The sequence below is a fragment of the Scyliorhinus torazame genome, chromosome 10 (assembly GCF_047496885.1).
Source record: "Scyliorhinus torazame isolate Kashiwa2021f chromosome 10, sScyTor2.1, whole genome shotgun sequence".
In the NCBI taxonomy this organism is placed as follows: Eukaryota; Metazoa; Chordata; class Chondrichthyes; order Carcharhiniformes; family Scyliorhinidae; genus Scyliorhinus; species Scyliorhinus torazame.
This window is the reverse complement of record NC_092716.1, coordinates 262428061-262444822: the sequence shown is the minus strand read 5'-3', so window position 1 is coordinate 262444822 and position 16762 is coordinate 262428061. Positions and strand designations below refer to the sequence as shown.

At 48.3% G+C, this 16762-nt stretch overlaps 1 protein-coding gene across 4 annotated transcripts in view; it reads left to right on the top strand.

Annotated features, from left to right (window-relative positions):
• The window catches only part of LOC140384761 (SH3 and multiple ankyrin repeat domains protein 2-like), a 1513496-nt gene that overhangs the window by 1475716 nt on the left and 21018 nt on the right, over window positions 1–16762 (top strand). For 3 of the 4 annotated variants that reach the window (XM_072466758.1, XM_072466755.1, XM_072466756.1), the window contains 4 exons: window positions 5087–5146; window positions 5358–5488; window positions 8654–8765; window positions 9968–12335. In XM_072466758.1, coding sequence (XP_072322859.1) covers window positions 5087–5146; window positions 5358–5488; window positions 8654–8765; window positions 9968–12335 — 2671 coding nt within the window. The remainder of the gene's footprint in view (window positions 1–5086; window positions 5147–5357; window positions 5489–8653; window positions 8766–9967; window positions 12336–16762) is intronic. The other variant, XM_072466757.1, reaches the window with a different exon arrangement.

Genomic DNA, 16762 nt, shown 5'->3' with positions numbered 1-16762 from the left:
CGGTGTCGTGACAAAAAACAGGCTGTCCCCGAAGCAAAGACACCAGCCGCTGTCGGTATACAGCATCGATCCAGACGATGAGGGGTGTGCCACCCTGACGGTCAACCGGTCCCAAATACAATTCCGCCTGGACACTGGTGCCTCCGCCAATCTCATGGTGTGGTCTGACTTCCTTCCAAAGCCTTCGTGTCAAACCAGCCATCCTTCCCTCAGCCTGCCAGCTATTGGATTATAATGGCAACGTCATTCCTGCTGGCAGCTCGTGCCAACTTGAAGTGACGCACAGGTCACGCAAAGCCATCCTTCCTTTCGAGATCATGGGCTCCTCGAAAGACTCCCTGCTTGGCGCACAGGCTTGCAAGCTGTTGAACCTCATTCAGAGAGTGCGCACTCTCTCTCCTGATGACACGTCTGCCTTCCAGGATGCTGACTTCAGGGCGCAACTCGACGCCATCATCGACCAGCACCGCGACGTCTTCGATGGCATGGGCACACTCCCATATACTTACAAGATCCTACTCAAACAGAACACCACGCCTGTGGTGCACGCACCTCGCAGGGTCCCAGCACCCCTTAAGGACCGCCTCAAGCAGCAGCTGCAGGACCTCCAGGACCAAGGAGTGATCTCCAGAGTTACGGAACCAACCGGTGTCTGTGTGTAAAAAAGCCTCCCGGCGAGCTGAGAATTTGCATTGATCCCAAGGATCTGAATCGCAATATCATGAGGGAGCATTATCCAATTCCCAAGCGCGAAGAGATCGCATGTGAGATGGCTCACGCCAAGCTCTTCACCAAACTCGACGCCTCGAAAGGATTCTGGCAAATCCAGCTCGACAATACCAGCAGGAAACTGTGTACATTTAATACCCCCTTTGGCAGATATTGTTACAACAGGATGCCGTTTGAGATCATATCTGCTTCAGAAGTGTTCCACAAGATCATGGAACAAATGATGGAAGGCATTGAAGGTGTTCGCGTCTATTTCGACCACCACCCCGCAGGAGCATGTCAGTCGCCTCCAACGCGTGTTCAAATGCATACATGAGCAGAGCCAAGCCTCAACAGAGCCAAATGCTCTTTTGGTCAGACGGAACTCAAGTTCCTCGGGGACCACATCTCCCAGTTGGGTGTGCGGCCGGATGCGGACAAGGTGGCTGCTATCACAGCCATGAAAACGGCAGAGGACAAGAAGGCGGTCCTCCGATTTCTGGGTAAGGTCAACATTTTAGGGAAGTTCATCCCTAACCTCGCCTCTCATACCACGGCTCTCAGGAACCTGGTCAGGAAGACGACAGACTTCCAATGGCTTCCTGCCCACGAGCGCGAATGGACAGAACTCAAAACTAAACTCACCACGGTCCCGGTCTTAACTTTCTTTGATCCAGCAAAAGAGACCAAGATTTCGACCGATGCCAGCCATTCCCGCATTGTGCTCCTTCAACGTGATGTGGCCTCATCATGGACCCCCGTTGCATATGCGGCACGCGCCATGACCCCCAAGGAACAGCGCTACGCGCAGATTGAAAAGGAGTGCCTGGGCCTTCTGACCGGTGTCGTTAAGTTTCACGATTATGTGTACGGACTTCCTCAATTCATCGTCGAGACCGACCATCGCCCGCTGGTCAATATAATACAGAAAGACTTGAACGACATGACGCCTCTCCTCCAGCGTATTCTTCTCAAGCTCCGGCGATACGACTTCAAGCTGGTATACACCCCAGGCAAAGACCTCATCATTGCCGACGTTCTCTCCAGGGCAGTCAACACTCCATGTGACCCAGTGGGATTCGTCTGCCAGGTTGACGCCCATGTGGCCTTCGTGGCCTCCAATCTACCTGCCACAGATGAACGCCTCATCCAAATTCGCCAACACAGTGCTCAACTGCCCCACTTGTCAGCGCTTCCAGCCGGCCCAACCACGTGAGACCCTACAGCCCCATGAGTTGGTCACTCCCCCTTGGACCAAGGTCGGCATCGACCTGTTCCCCGCGCTGGGCTGGGACTATGTCCTGATTGTAGACTATTTTTCAAACTACCCGGAGGTGGTACGTTTACACAACATCACATCGTCTGCAGTCATCCGTGCCTGTAAGGACACCTTTGCTCGACACGGCATCCCACTCACTGTGATGTCGGACAATGGCCTCTGCTTCGCAAGCCAGGAATGGTCCAACTTTGCCAGGAGGTACAACTTTGTGCATGTGACATCCAGTTCCCTGTACCCCCAATCCAACGGCAAAGCGGAGAAGGGCGTCCACATAGTCAAACGGCTCCTCTGCAAGGCTGCTGATGTGGGATCCGACTTCAACCTCGCCCTGCTGGCCTATCGCTCAGCCCCACTGTCCACGGGCCTGTCGCCAGCCCAGCTGCTCATGTGTCGCACCCTGAGGACGACGATGCCGTCCATTCATGTCCCAGACCTCGACCATGTTCCAGTCCTTCGACGGATGCAGCTGTCTCGTGCACAGCACAAGGCGGCTCATGACTCCCGTGCAGCTGATCTCCCTGCTCTGGCTCCAGATGACAACGTCCGCATCCATCTTCTAGATGGTGGCTGGTCTGCAACCGCTGTGGTTCTTCGGCAGGTGGCCCCCCACTCGTTCCTGGTTCGTCTACCGGATGGCTCCATTCTGCACCGCAATCGACGTGCCCTTCGTCTCGTTCCACGCTCGCTACGTGATCCTCCAATGTTGCCTCGCCCCCCTGCTGACCCTGACCTGGACGATGCAGAGATCCCGGTCACTCTGCATCCTCCTCACTCTGACGCAGTCCAGCCCGTTCCTCAGCCGACGGCTCCCGACCCACCCTTGAGGCGGTCAACCAGAATTCGCCACCCGCCTCAGAGACTTAATTTGTGAACTTTATGGATTTTCTGATTTGTTCTGGTCTTCCGTTTAATCGTTTACGTGGTTTGTATATAGTGTTCATCTCGTTATTCTTGTGACATACTGTTTTTCTGCACCAGGCACCTTCCCATGTAAATAGCTTAGTTTTTATGTACATAGTCCTGTAAATATTTCGCACACACGTAGTCAGGGACATTCACCACACACTATTTATTGCCACGCAGGCACATTTTTTATAAAAGGGAAGATGTCATAATACACACCAGTATATCATGGTGCAGACACACACTGATGGACACAGTGGGACCAATCAACACACACACCGCAGCCAATCACCAGTGAGAGCACACGCACTATAAAGACAGGGGGCATCAGAGTTCCCGCTCATTCGAGTTACAGCTAGCTGGGAGGGCAGAGCTCACAGCCTGTAACACAGACATTCACCATGTGCTGAGTGCACCGACTGGTTAGGACAAGGCAAAGGTCTTTAGTTAAAGCTGGTATCGTATTAACCCACAGTCTGAGTATGTTTAAACAGTTAATGATTCAATAAAATAGTGTTGTACTATTTCAAGTGTTGGTGACCTGTATGTGATCCAGAACACCCAACACATCACATATTACTGGTCTTTGCTCAAAATCTATTTTAATTGTTTTCTAAAGTAATAAACTTCTATTTACACATTGTTGGTGAAAATGATTATACTCTAATTCACTGTGATGATTGTTTCATGAGATATTCCAATCCTCAATTCCATATGAGTACCTTCAAAATGCGTAGCTATGAGGGTCCCGTAGATAACAGAAGATGACTTTGTCAACAATCCAATAGGGTAGAACACTTTATACTGGCTGTACAGGCTGCTGTTCTATTTGTATCCAATGTATAACATGTGTTCATGTTTCATGAACTCTTCAGTTTTACCTGTGTCGAAGGAGATGACGAAAAGCCTAGTTACAAAGCGACAGCCAATTTTTCACCCCGTCAGTTTTTTATTTTCCATTGACTTGGAAAGTGTGGCCAAGATTTTGCATCTAAGACCCAAGTAAAAGCGAATCCGATTAGAAAATGTGTCTCTAAAAGGGTCTGAATTAGAGTTCTGTGCATTCCAATGGAATGGATATTGGGCATGGTGAATGGCCCATGTGCTTCTGGAGGAACAAAAAATATATTTTGTATGGGGTGTTGCTACCTTTTAAGAATTGGTGTTTGATTTCTGGTTGAAACAAACAGTAACGGATCACGGGACCTGGCAGATAAGCACCAGGAAAAGAAGGGGTCAACCAGTTAAGTGTAGAGATGAGTAGGTACCTTGATTCGAGGTTAGTTTGGGAATTTAAAACAAGTTGGACTGAAGGCAACAACTCTCTCAGCAAAATTTGATTGAAATTCTGGGTTTTGGCAAAAAGAGTTGAACATCTCTTGTTAGCCAACAGTGAGTTGAATTTCTGGTGTAAGCAAACTGAAGAGTGAAAGAGATTCAGATAAAAACTCCATGGTTGAAGAATGTTCGAACCAGGAGAGTTCTGACCTGAGGTGGATATGCTTGGTCATCCCTGGTGTCTAATGTTGAACACCGAGTTTGAAGTAAAACGAAGACCCAAGAAAGTTCAGTCCATGAACATGTCATTGACACAGTACCCTGGGCAAACAGGTTTTGATCAGTATCTGACTTGAGGATTTGGGGGCATAGAAACTGGAGTTAAGACATTAGATTTAGATTGCAAGTAATCATGTTTATTGTATTTTTATTAACTTTAACAACAGGCAATTTAAGATGGAGTGTAATTATTATAGTTCGTGTTCTTCAAAATTGATACAGTAAAATTCTTTTGTTTAAACCGTGAACCTTGTGGTTTCATTCTTATAGTAAATACTTGGTTCTTCAGATTGTTTAAAAAAAAATGTTACTAGCCTTTACCGAGATCATAATGCTAACAAATAGTTTAATGCCTATGGTTTATACCATATTTCACCCAAATTACTCCCCTCGGTTGTGAACATTAACCCTATTTGTTCCCTATTTGTTCAGCAGCTGTCATAGCTCTCCAAATAGCTACTTACGTTTGAACTCGAGTGACGATTCCGATTTGGTTGAAAATGTTCTTGGGTATAAGCATTACGGTATATTGTTGGACTTCTGTTTTTTTTTACTGTGTCTAAGATTAAATGAAAGCAAAAATTAATGCAAAGTATTCTTGTTTTCTAAACCCTTCTTTTCATCTTTACGTCATTGTAGATCTTGATCCATCACATTTAGAGGGTTTGAAGAGGAGGACTGCTTTTCAAACCACACTAAGTAAAAAAAAATCCCTGTGTACACAAATTGATGGTGCATGTATTTTGTGCAGTAGCAACTTTCTGACTGTGTTGAATTTAACTGTGCAATAAGGTCTTGTGTGCATGAAACTGTTCTCCAAGTTTTGTGCCCAGTTTGCAGAATTGTTTCCTCTGTTATCCTTGATGAGCACTGTGAATGTGGGACAAACTTGTGTTATTCTTTTCCACAGACAAACTTGATGAAATAGTGTCAAACCCCAAACAGTCAAGGGCTGCAGAAAATGCGACGGTCGATTCGAGAGTTGCAACCATCAAACAGCGCCCTTCAAGCAGATGCTTCCCTCCCGCTGCAGATGCAAATGTGAGTAAATGTGAGGGGGGGGGGGAAGGAGCGATATGACCTAATCCCTCTTTCCAGTTGCTGGTCTGTAGTCCTTTGCATCAAGTGCATATCCAAGTACTTTTAAAATGTTTTTCTTTTGAATACTTGCTTCAAAGCTCCTGCAGTTTGCTTTGATAATCTGAATGCAACATATGAAAACGAGACCGCTTCTTAATTTGCACAGGAAGGCTTCAGTTTTCCTGACAGACATTTGGCAAAATTGCTTCACCTCATGGTGCTGGTTATGCCAATAGGTAACCCGTCTGTCCAACTGTCAGTGTGAGTCCAATTAGGAAAGGGCCCAGCGGTTAATTAAATCTTTAACATGAAGGCAGTGATGCAGTTTCAATTTGCGAACAGCAATGGAGTTCTGATCCAAGAGATACAGGGTTTAGACATGGTTAGCAAAGGAAAAATAACTTCTGATATAAAGCGACAGTATTTCTGTGCGTTATCCGATCAAAATCTCCTTTACTTCTGCTTGCCCCCAAATTGCAAACCTTTATTGTATCCTTTGAAAAGAGCAACAATGATTGTTCTTTGATGAGCCTGGATGCTTTCCTCGTGTTAATTTGGTTTGACGGTCAGAGAAGAATATAATATGCATGTTGGGATCTTCTGAAACCAGCCCAATGCTCCCTCTTGCCAAGGATATCTGCATTGAGCCTCTGCACTGACCAACTGCAGAGACAGAATGGGTGACCGGCAGTAAAGAAGGGCGTGATCGAACGGCCTCACCGCACTCTACTCAGTGAGGCTGTTAGATCTCACAAGAGGCTTCTTGAGCTGCGCGATGCTCAGAAAGTCTCGTGAAATCTAAAGACATCTCGCGAGACGTCGTGATCTGAAGCTTGCCCTCACTGGGCGTGATCCAGATTTTAATATTTAAATGAGCAGTTACGCTCACTTAAATATGGCGGCACCAGATTCTCCCGGGGCCCGGGAAGGAATGCCCGCTCCTGGAAGACCTGCTCTCTTAACCTCCTCCCACCCTAACTCGTGGTCATTTATTGATCTCTGCTATCCCATCCCAGCGGGAAAAAACAGCTCAGACTCTTATTCTTATTCCCGTTTTTACTATATGAAATGAAATGAAAATCGCTTATTGTCACAAGTAGGCTTCAAATGAAGTTACTGTGAAAAGCCCTAGTCGCCACATTCCGGCGCCTGTTCGGGGAGGCTGGTACGGGAATTGAACCATGCTGCTGGCCTGCCTTGGTCTGCTTTCAAAGCCAGCGATTTAGCCCTGTGCTAATACCCATTGGAATGTCCCCTTTACTTGTCGTCTTGAACCGCTCCACAGCCCTTGGCAAGGTTAGCTGTTCTGTGATATTGCGTCCCAGTTCTTTGAGAAGGTGACCAAACAGGTGGACGAGGGTAAAGCAGTTGATGTGGTGTATATGGATTTCAGTAAAGCGTTTGATAAGGTTCCCCACGGTAGGCTACTGCAGAAAATACGGAGGCATGGGATTGAGGGTGATTTAGCTGTTTGGATCAGAAATTGGTTAGCTGGAAGAAGACAAAGGGTGGTGGTTGATGGGAAATGTTCAGACTGGAGTGCAGTTACTAGTGGTGGACCACAAGGATCTGTTTTGGGGGCCACTGCTGTTTGTCATTTTTATAAATGACCTGGAGGAGGGCATAGAAGGATGGGTGAGTAAATTTGCGGATGACACTAAAGTCGGTGGAGTTGTGGACATTACGGAAGGATGTTACAAGTTACAGAGGGACATAGATAAGCTGCAGCACTGGGCTGAGAAGTGGTAAATGGAGTTTAATGCAGAAAAGTGTGAGGTGATTCATTTTGGAAGGAATAACAGGAAGACAGAGTACTGGGCTAATGGTAAGATTCTTGGCAGTGTGGATGAGCAGAGAGATCTCGGTGTCCATGTACATAGATCCCTGAAAGTTGCCACCCAGGTTGAGAGGGTTGTTAAGAAGGCGTACGGTGCGTTAGCTTTTATTGGTAGAGGGATTGAGTTTCAGAGCCATGAGGTCATGTTGCAGCTGGACAAAACTCTGGTGTGGCCGCATTTGGAGTATTGCGTGCAGTTCTGGTCGCCACATTATAGGAAGGATATGGAAGCATTGGAAAGGGTGCAGAGGAGATTTACCAGAATGTTGCCTGGTAGGGGGGGAAGATCTTATATAGGAAGGCTGAGGGACTTGAGGCTGTTTTCGTTAGAGAGAAGGTTAAGAGGTGACTTAATTGAGGCATACAAGATGATCAGAGGATTGGATAGGGTGGACAGTGAGAGCCTTTTTCCTCGGATGGTGATGTCTAGCACGAGGGGACATAGCTTTAAATTGAGGGGAGATAGATATAGGACAGATGTCAGAGGTAGGTTCTTTACTCGGAGAGTAGTAAGGGTGTGGAATGCCCTGCCTGTAACAGTAGTGGACTCGCCAACACTAAGGGCATTCAAATGGTCATTGGATAGACATATGGACGATAAGGGAATAGTGTAGATGGGCTTTAGATTGGTTTCACAGGACAGTGCAACATCGAGGGCTGAAGGGCCTGTACTGTGCTGTAATGTTCTATTCTATTTTATTCCTGTCTGTTCCGATATTATCTGTACACCATCCGCAATCATTTCTCCCCCTGCATCGGCATTTCTATCTCTGCCTTGTTCCAAATTTCCACCCACAGTTTGCCCCCAGACCAATCCACATCCACAAGCTGCCTTCCATTATCCATAAGGGGGGCAGTGCGCACACTGAGACTATCTTCAGCTTCATCACCTGTCTTGATGACCTGACTGCTCCCAGAAATGCAGCAAACTGCTGACAAGCGCAACATGACTCCAACAGGAATTAGTTCTTGCCCCGGATACGTTGGGATTACTGGAGGAAAGTGGTGGAGAGAACATTCTCTGGAACGTCTCTCTGTACACTCCAAATGTTCCACTCCCATGTCAGAGGATGTCAGGGGCCGACAACACACCCCGCCTAGCCCTCACCTCCCCATGCCTGAGCTGGTGGCTCCCAGTGTAAGTGTTTTAGTCAGTAAGATAGCCTCTGTACAACATCAGCCATGGGCCACAATAGAGTACCTCATGCAGTCCACTTAGAAAAACAACAGCATGTGTCACACTGTATTGTGCGGCATTAAGATAACTAACCTTGCTTTCTTATTTCTAGTCAATCTATGAACGGCAGGGTATTGCTGTAATGCCTCCTACAGTCCCAGGGAGCCATAATAGCCCCTATCTAGAAATACCACGAGGAACTATGCGAAGACAGAAATCCATAGGTAATGTGGCAATATTTTTGTTGGTATCAGGCTGAGCAAAATTGTCTGCTTGCAGCTTACTTATTTATGATGAGCACCTGAGTTTGTGAAGCGATTCCTCATTCAGTCCGACACTATTTATCAAATAATATTCCTACCAACAGAGTCGCTGTCCCCAGGAGGAAGCCTTTCCTACTTTGAGTACATGTTTTTTTTTAAATCAGGTTCTGCACCTTGTCAGGCTGCTGTTTACAAAACCAGCCCAGCATCTGACCAAATATCAGCGTGCACTCAGTGGCGGCGATTGGATACCAACAGGCAATTAATGATCCCTATGTCGAATCTGTAAATCAAATACATATTTATGTTTATGTTTCTACAACAAAATTTAAAAGAATGATATCTGGGAGCCAGTTGATGAAAGATTTTTGCTGACCTGATTGATCCCACACTTAGCTTTTCTTAAAATATGTGCCTCTTCCGTGTGAAAAGTGAGCGTTAGAAGAGGGAACGAGAAATTACTGTTGACAAGTGTTATTGTGTGAATGCTTAATAGCTCAGATTCAATTCCCCTCTCTGTTATTTTAATGAAATTGATAACCCATTAAAAATAAATGGGCTAATGCCTCCTTTACAATGCCAATGAACAGACTTTGCTCTGAGCCCATTAAGCATCTGTGCCGCATTATCGCTGACTAATTTCTCCCCCATAAAAGGCAGCAGCGAGAACAGATTACGGTTGCATCAATTTCCATGAAAATATGCGCGCTTGTATCTTTTCATCCGCCCAATAAAATGAAGATTGCTTGCACCTTGAACGGTTGTTCAGCAATGGGTCTTGATTGTTACAGCGTGTGTTTTTCTGCAGCGTGAGCTGGTGTTTTTTTTAACTACTCAACCAACCCAACTTGGATTCTTTCAGATCCTTTGATTTGAGCTTCCCCTTTTCAACACTTTGAGGGCAGTGGATAAAATGAGTGACAGATATAAAGCATTGTGTGTGTTAAAACAATCGATCCTTGCGAATCAGCAGGGGGGGGGAACAGCTGCTGATCCCGACATCCAGATTCTCGGGTGTGGATTTCTGCTGAGCAAATAACTGCTGCCCAGGACCATAAAGATTTTCCCAAACTAACCTTCAATTTTACACATTTCAATTCAGTGTGTAAGAAGTATTCATTTGTCAAATCGATCTTAATTTGAGGATTTTCTTTTGTGTGCAGGTATGTTAGAAGAAGAAAAACAGTTTTTGGCTCCTCCTTTACTAAAATTTACCAGGAGTTTGTCAATGCCAGATACTGCCGAAGATATCCCACCTCCCCCATCAGTTTCCCCGCCTTCACCTCCTTACAATGCACCCAAACCTTCCACCCCTCGGAGTTATGGTACAATAAGGCCTGGCTTCAATCATAATTCTGCGTTAAGAACACACAATTCCAACAGGCCAAATAGCACAGGAACAATTGTCATTGATCGACAGAAGAAAGCAATGTATTACAGGCAAGATTCCCAACAGTATTCCTTGGATTCCGAAGACCAGTACAAGCCAAATGCTTTGTCACACCAGACCATGAGAAACAGGAGGGGTAACATGCCAGAGAATCCATATTCCGATGTCGGGAACACCGGGAATAAAGCAGTGTACGTTCCTGCCAAGCCAGCCAGAAGAAAAGGCCAGCTGGTGAAGCAGTCAAAAGTCGAAGACAGCCCCGAGAAAACGTGTTCCATTCCCATCCCCACCATTATTGTCAAAGAGCCTTCAACCAGCAGCAGTGGCAAAAGCAGCCAAGGGAGCAGCATGGAAATTGACACTCAGGCTTCAGAACACCAAGTTCACCTTAGGCCGGATGATGGCTTCTGCAACCCTTTTGCAGCAGCTATCGCTGGAGCTGTGAAGGACAGGGAAAAGAGAATCGAAGCCAAGCGCCACTCCCCTGCCTTCCTCTCAACTGATATGGGTGATGAAGACGTGGGGCTCCTGCCAAGTGCGCGGTTGAGGCAATCCAAGTCTATTGATGAAGGGATGTTTGGCAATGAAGAACGTTACAGTCACCTCCTTGCTCCATCATCTAAAGTGAGCACCACTTGCAGTGGTGCAGATGGCAGTAATCAAAGGGTGCAGAGCAGCTCAAGGATATTGAACATTGCTTCTAAAAAAGAAGATATTGAATGTAATGCCGGAAATAAAGCAGGTTACATTGCATCAAACATTCCCATTGCTAATAGTAATTATATCCATCCTGTCACTGGTAAAATATTGGATTCAAACACTCCATTGGCCTTAGTAATGGCTGCTAGAGATCGAACACTGAAAGACCAGCCCCTGCAAAACACTAGTAAAGCTGAATCTGGGAAAACGGAACTCTCGAAACCGCTGTACATCGATACCAAGTTGAGGTCGAACGTGGAGACCACAGCCTCCGCCTCTTGTTCCACCAAACCGAGCCAATCTTCCACGACACTGAGGAAAGAGACTAACCCAAAGCCCGAAGCAGACACGAGTAAAGAAGGCAAGAAGAGTGATGAGAAGAAAAACATGGTGAACGATGTTGGAGGTGCCTCGCATCAGAAGACACCAGGATTGCTAATGGTACGTTCCGATGTAGGTGCCAGGCCGGACGAAAGCGGGAATGTGGCAAGTAAAGAAAATTCCCCAGCGAGCATTACGCCAGAGCAACGTAAAGCTACGGAGAGCACATCAGCATCTAAGGAAACCGCCAAGACCATCGTCACTGTCAGTTCAGTAGATAATTCCACCGTTCTACCATTCCGCATTCCACCACCTCCACTGGCCTCTGTTGATGTGGAAGAAGATTTTCTATTTTCTGAACCTTTACCTCCGCCACTGGAGTTTGCCAATAGTTTTGAGAGCTCCGAGGATCCTCCAGCCATTCCAACTCTCTCCGATCTGCTGAGGCAGAACAAAAATGCCACCTGCACCACGCTGCCATCACACACCAGGGATACGACTAACTTACCTTCAGCCCCTTCCGATGGTAGAAAGCCCATTGGTCACTCTGACTCCTTGCCCGCGAGCTTTGCCCCACCACGTGAGCCTTTTGACAATGTTGTGGATTCAGGGATTGAAGAGGTGGACAGTCGCAGTAACAGTGACTATCACTTGGAAACGACAAGCACCGTTTCCACCGTCTCCAGTATCTCCACCTTGTCTTCTGAAGCTGGGGAGAACTTGGATACTTGCACAGTCTATGCAGATGGGCAGATGTTTACCATTGACAAACCGCCAGTCCCTCCAAAACCAAAAGTTAAGCCCATCATTAACAAAAATAATGCAATTTACAAAGATGCTTTGATAGAAGAAAACATTGACGGCTTTTGCATGCCACCACCTGCACCACCTCCCCTACCTGGTGGCATCCCGCCTGAAACTCTGAAATCTCCACAGCAGAGGACCTCGAAGCTTTGGGGCGATGGACCAGATGTAAAAGTCCCTGCTGCAACTGATGCAAAGGCAAATGTCATTAGCGAATTGAATTCAATACTGCAGCAAATGAACAAGGAAAAGGTGCCCAAACCAACAGAGGCCTTGGAATCTCCTTCAGGAACAAGAGGAGCAGCCTTTGGAGCAAGGTAATGGCCCACTATTCATTCCGGCACGGTGGGGGAATTGGCCAGATTAACTTTAACAAAAGGATGCAGCCTGTTATTTTTCTTAATGTCAAGTGAACCAGGTTATAGATTTCAAGTTTTAAAACTGTTGTGTGGTACTAATTTATTTAAAACAAGGCATGGAACACCATGAAATTCAGCGCATGTGCTGGACGAAGTTGATGTCTTATTGACCATTGCCCTGACAGACTGATGATATTTATTCGAATTGGTCTCTCCTCCTGTTAAAATCGCACACAGAGAGCTTGACACAACCACAGCAAAGAATTCATTTTCCAACTTTATGCATTTGATAAGGAGCCTGTCCCACAAATTGAAAATTAGATGGGACAGACACACAGAAGGCCATTCTGCAATGCTGGTCTATCTTGGTGTTTATGCTTCGCCGCCAACTTCGCAAAATGATGGAACTGGTGCAGAAAGAGGCCATCTGTCCCGTCGTGTCTGCACCTTTTTTATTTTCCTTTTTTTCTTTTGTTTTCGATGAGAGTTTTATTTACAAAAACAGAAAATGCCAGGACCCGTCAAACAGCTTTCCATCTAAAACATCTACAGATATGGAAGTTGCTCAAGTCTTTCTTTGTTTCTTTTAATACAAATAACTGGATAGATGCAGGAAGGATGTTCTCGATGGTGGGGGTGTCCAGAACTGGTCACAGGCTGAGGATATGGGGTAGACCATTTAGGGCAGAGATGAGGGGACAATCTTCACCCAACGAGTGGTCACCCCATGGCATTCGCTACGATAGAAAGTAGTTGGGGCTGGTTTAGCACAGGGCTAAATCGCTGGCTTTTAAAGCAGACCAAGGCAGGCCAGCAGCACGGTTCAATTCCTGTACCAGCCTCCCGAACAGGCGCCGGAATGTGGCGACTAGGGGCTTTTCACAGTAACTTCATTGAAGCCTACTTGTGACAATAAGCGATTTTCATTTCATTTCATTTCCTTCCTCTGTCATGCATTTATTTAGTCTCCCTTTAAATGCATCCTCCCGTTCAACTCCACTCCAACTCAACTCCAGTAAAGAGGGTTCTTCTGGGTTCCTTTATTGAGTTTGATGATCAGAGTGACAACATTTCCAATGTCTACTTCCAGAGGTCAAAATTCTCCGTTGAGCGTATGAAATTGAAAAGTTCCCCCTGCAATGAGTTTAGTCAACAGTCAATGTTACACTATTGGGGCACAGCAGATTTGTTATTACCTGCCAATTGAAAGGTAGAAACAGCACTGAGCCTGTTCCACAGAATAAAACCATTAATATCTCAAACTTCATCTTTCAATGAAGCGACAGCGTTTCTCCCCAACAACAAAACCAGGTTTGTTTCGATGATTGTAGCAAAGACTATCCCATCAATAAGGTGGTACTTGAAGTTTGTCAAAAGCTGTTTTACCTACCCCCCCCCCCCGCCCCCCCCTGTAATTATTTACCAATTTGTCATGTCCACTGAAGCTGGGGCAGCCGGTTATATATATTAACCTAAGACTAGAAAAATACTCCACGGCACGAATACAGCTGTGAACAGACAAGCAAAATAATCTGAAATAAAAGGAGAAAGTTCCGGAAGAACGCCGGCCTGGCAGCATCTGTGGAGGGAGAAAGAGTTAATGGGTGCGATCCGACCAAATTCTTTCTCATTGTGGTGACGAGTGGGAATGTCTGGGATTTCCCGACGGCTGACCCAGTGAGGCCGTCACCGGTATCTAACATTAATTGGCCCACTTAACGAGGCCCCACTGGCTTTGCGCTGTAAATGACTGTGGTCCCAGCGTCGTGATTCGGGGATGCCGACCTGGTCAGGCTCATGGACGCGGTCGACTCCAGGAGGGAAACACTGTTCCCCCCAAGGGGGGCAGAGGCTCAGCTCCAGGTAAGCCAGTGCTACCTGGGAGGCTGTGGCAGTGGCCGTCGTCACTGGATGTGTCAGCGAGGAGTCTGCCAGCCAGTGCCACCAGAATATCAACGACCTCCACCGGGCCGCAAGGGTGAGTTGGCATTGGCCTCCTGGCACCTGCCCCCCCCCCCCCTCCACACACACATCCCAGCACAATGCCGAGCCGGTGACCCACTGCACCCCACCCATGCCCGGCAATGTTGCCCACGTCTGGACCCCACCCACCTGCGAAGCGTGCAGCGTTCAGCTCACGATGCCCCCTCTGTGCCCCCGTTGCTCTTATTAGCCTTAGTTTTATTAGCTCTAATTCTGTCAATTTGGCTCACGAGTCGCCAGGTATCTTTCTGATACTGCCACGTGGTTCAAGCTCTAGTTATGATTAATAAGACAGCACACCGCTTAGTAAGAGTTAAATCAACGGTCATTTATTATATACAGCAATAAATACTTATACAATAATCCTACTTTCTAGACTACTACCTACCGCTACAGGCCAATACTTAACTTTGGAAATGGCCCACCAGGTCAGGGAAACAAATGGCTTATCGAATTGGGTCTGGCCTGCGGGATTCAAAGGCTGATACGGGTCGATGGCTCGGAGTCTCTATCGGGTAGCGATCGCTGGAGTCAAACTTACGGTTTCTTGTCGATGGTTCTTGCGAAGGTTGCAAGCAGGAGAAGAAGGGAGAGAAGGGTTGATCTGAACTTGGCCCCTATCCTTTATAGGTCCCAGGGGCCTCCCGCCTCTCGGGGCGGACCTTGACCCTGGTCCCAAGTGATTGGACTTGTTCCCAATCACTGGGTTCGATATGCTCCAATAATGGGGCGATTCCTTGATCGGGGGGTGGTCGTTCACCTGTCTTTGTCTCGGCCACTGCTGGCGCCGAGAGGTCTGGCCCGGCTTTCAATTGCTAATATGTTGCAATTGTTCCCGGGGATCGCCGATTAAACTGCAGATGTCTGGGTTGATGTGCTGCTAATGGTCGCAGGTATCGGTCTGGGCCGACTTCCCCAGAGCCAAATACACCGTTCTGTCTGCAGCTGTCCGTTTGTGTCCTGTTGGCTGATTTTCCCATCAGCCTTTTCGGTTAGCCATTTTACATCGGGTTTTGGCCAAATTAATCGGGTATCAGCCATTTTAGGTGGCTACACCCCACAGGTCAAGTTGGTGCACAATCGGCAGGCAAGGGCCCAGACGGGCAGCGGGTTGCCGGACCTCCGGGTCCTCTCCTCCTATGAGGAACGAGCCCTATAGGGCACGGCCGAGGACAAATCACTCACTGAGATCAGCCTGGGCCACAGAGTGAGGATCCATCAGCCCCCACCCAGGTGACCTGTCACACAGCTGTTCATCCAGCAAGCTGACCCTTCCTTTCAACTGACCACACATCCTTTCACCCACAGGATCTCCATCGGATGGTATCGGCCCATTCGGGATGCCCCCCCCCCCCCCCCCCCCATCCTGCTATCCAAGAGGACATCTCGGAGGAGAGCTCTGAAGATGTCACCGTCGGGGCGTCCCTGTCATTCCCCCCTTCCACCAGTCAGACAGACACACAACGGTGGGCGAAGTACTGGGCAGGCTTCTGGGGCACAATCTGGTGAGCACCTCAGTTACTGCAGCATATCAGGTGGGGGCAGGAACCCCCGGGTGAGACAGCAGTTGGAGGGCTGCTGGATCCCAGGACCCAGCTGGGTCCCAGCCTGTTGCTGAGCCTCTGGGCCAGGTTATCCCGGAGCTGATGCAGTCAATAGGGTAGGGCCGTGAGATTCCGAGGGGAATGTCAGCAGCATTCCAGTAGGTCCATAGCTGATGGGCGGAGTCCCAAGGGCACAGGGGATTGTGCCGGCAAAGTGTGGCTGCGAGGGTGGCGACAGCAGTGGAGAACCTGCAGCATGACGTTAGCACCAGGTGTGGTGGTGTCCAAGGCAAGGCTCTGTCCGTGACAGCCATGAGAGTCTTGACAGCACATTCTAGACGCTGCGGAGCATGTCCCAGTCTCGGACGGGTATTGCTGAGGGGCTGGGGGGGGGGGGGTCCCAGTCTCGGATGGGTATTGCTGAGGGGCTGGGGGGGGGGGGTCCCAGTCTCGGACGGGTATTGCTGAGGGGCTGGGGGGGTGTCCCAGTCTCGGATGGGTATTGCTGAGGGGCTGGGGGGGGGGGTCCCAGTCTCGGGCGGGTATTGCTGAGGGGCTGGGGGGGGGTGTCCCAGTCTCGGATGGGTATTGCTGAGGGGCTGGGGGGGGGGGGGGTGTCCCAGTCTCGGATGGGTATTGCTGAGGGGCTGGGGGGGGGGGGGTCCCAGTCTCGGACGGGTATTGCTGAGGGGCTGGGGGGGTGTCCCAGTCTCGGACGGGTATTGCTGAGGGGCTGGGGGGGGTCCCAGTCTCGGACGGGTATTGCTGAGGGGCTGGGGGGGTGTCCCAGTCTCGGACGGGTATTGCTGAGGGGCTGTCCCAGTCTCGGATGGGTATTGCTGAGGGGCTGGGGGGGTG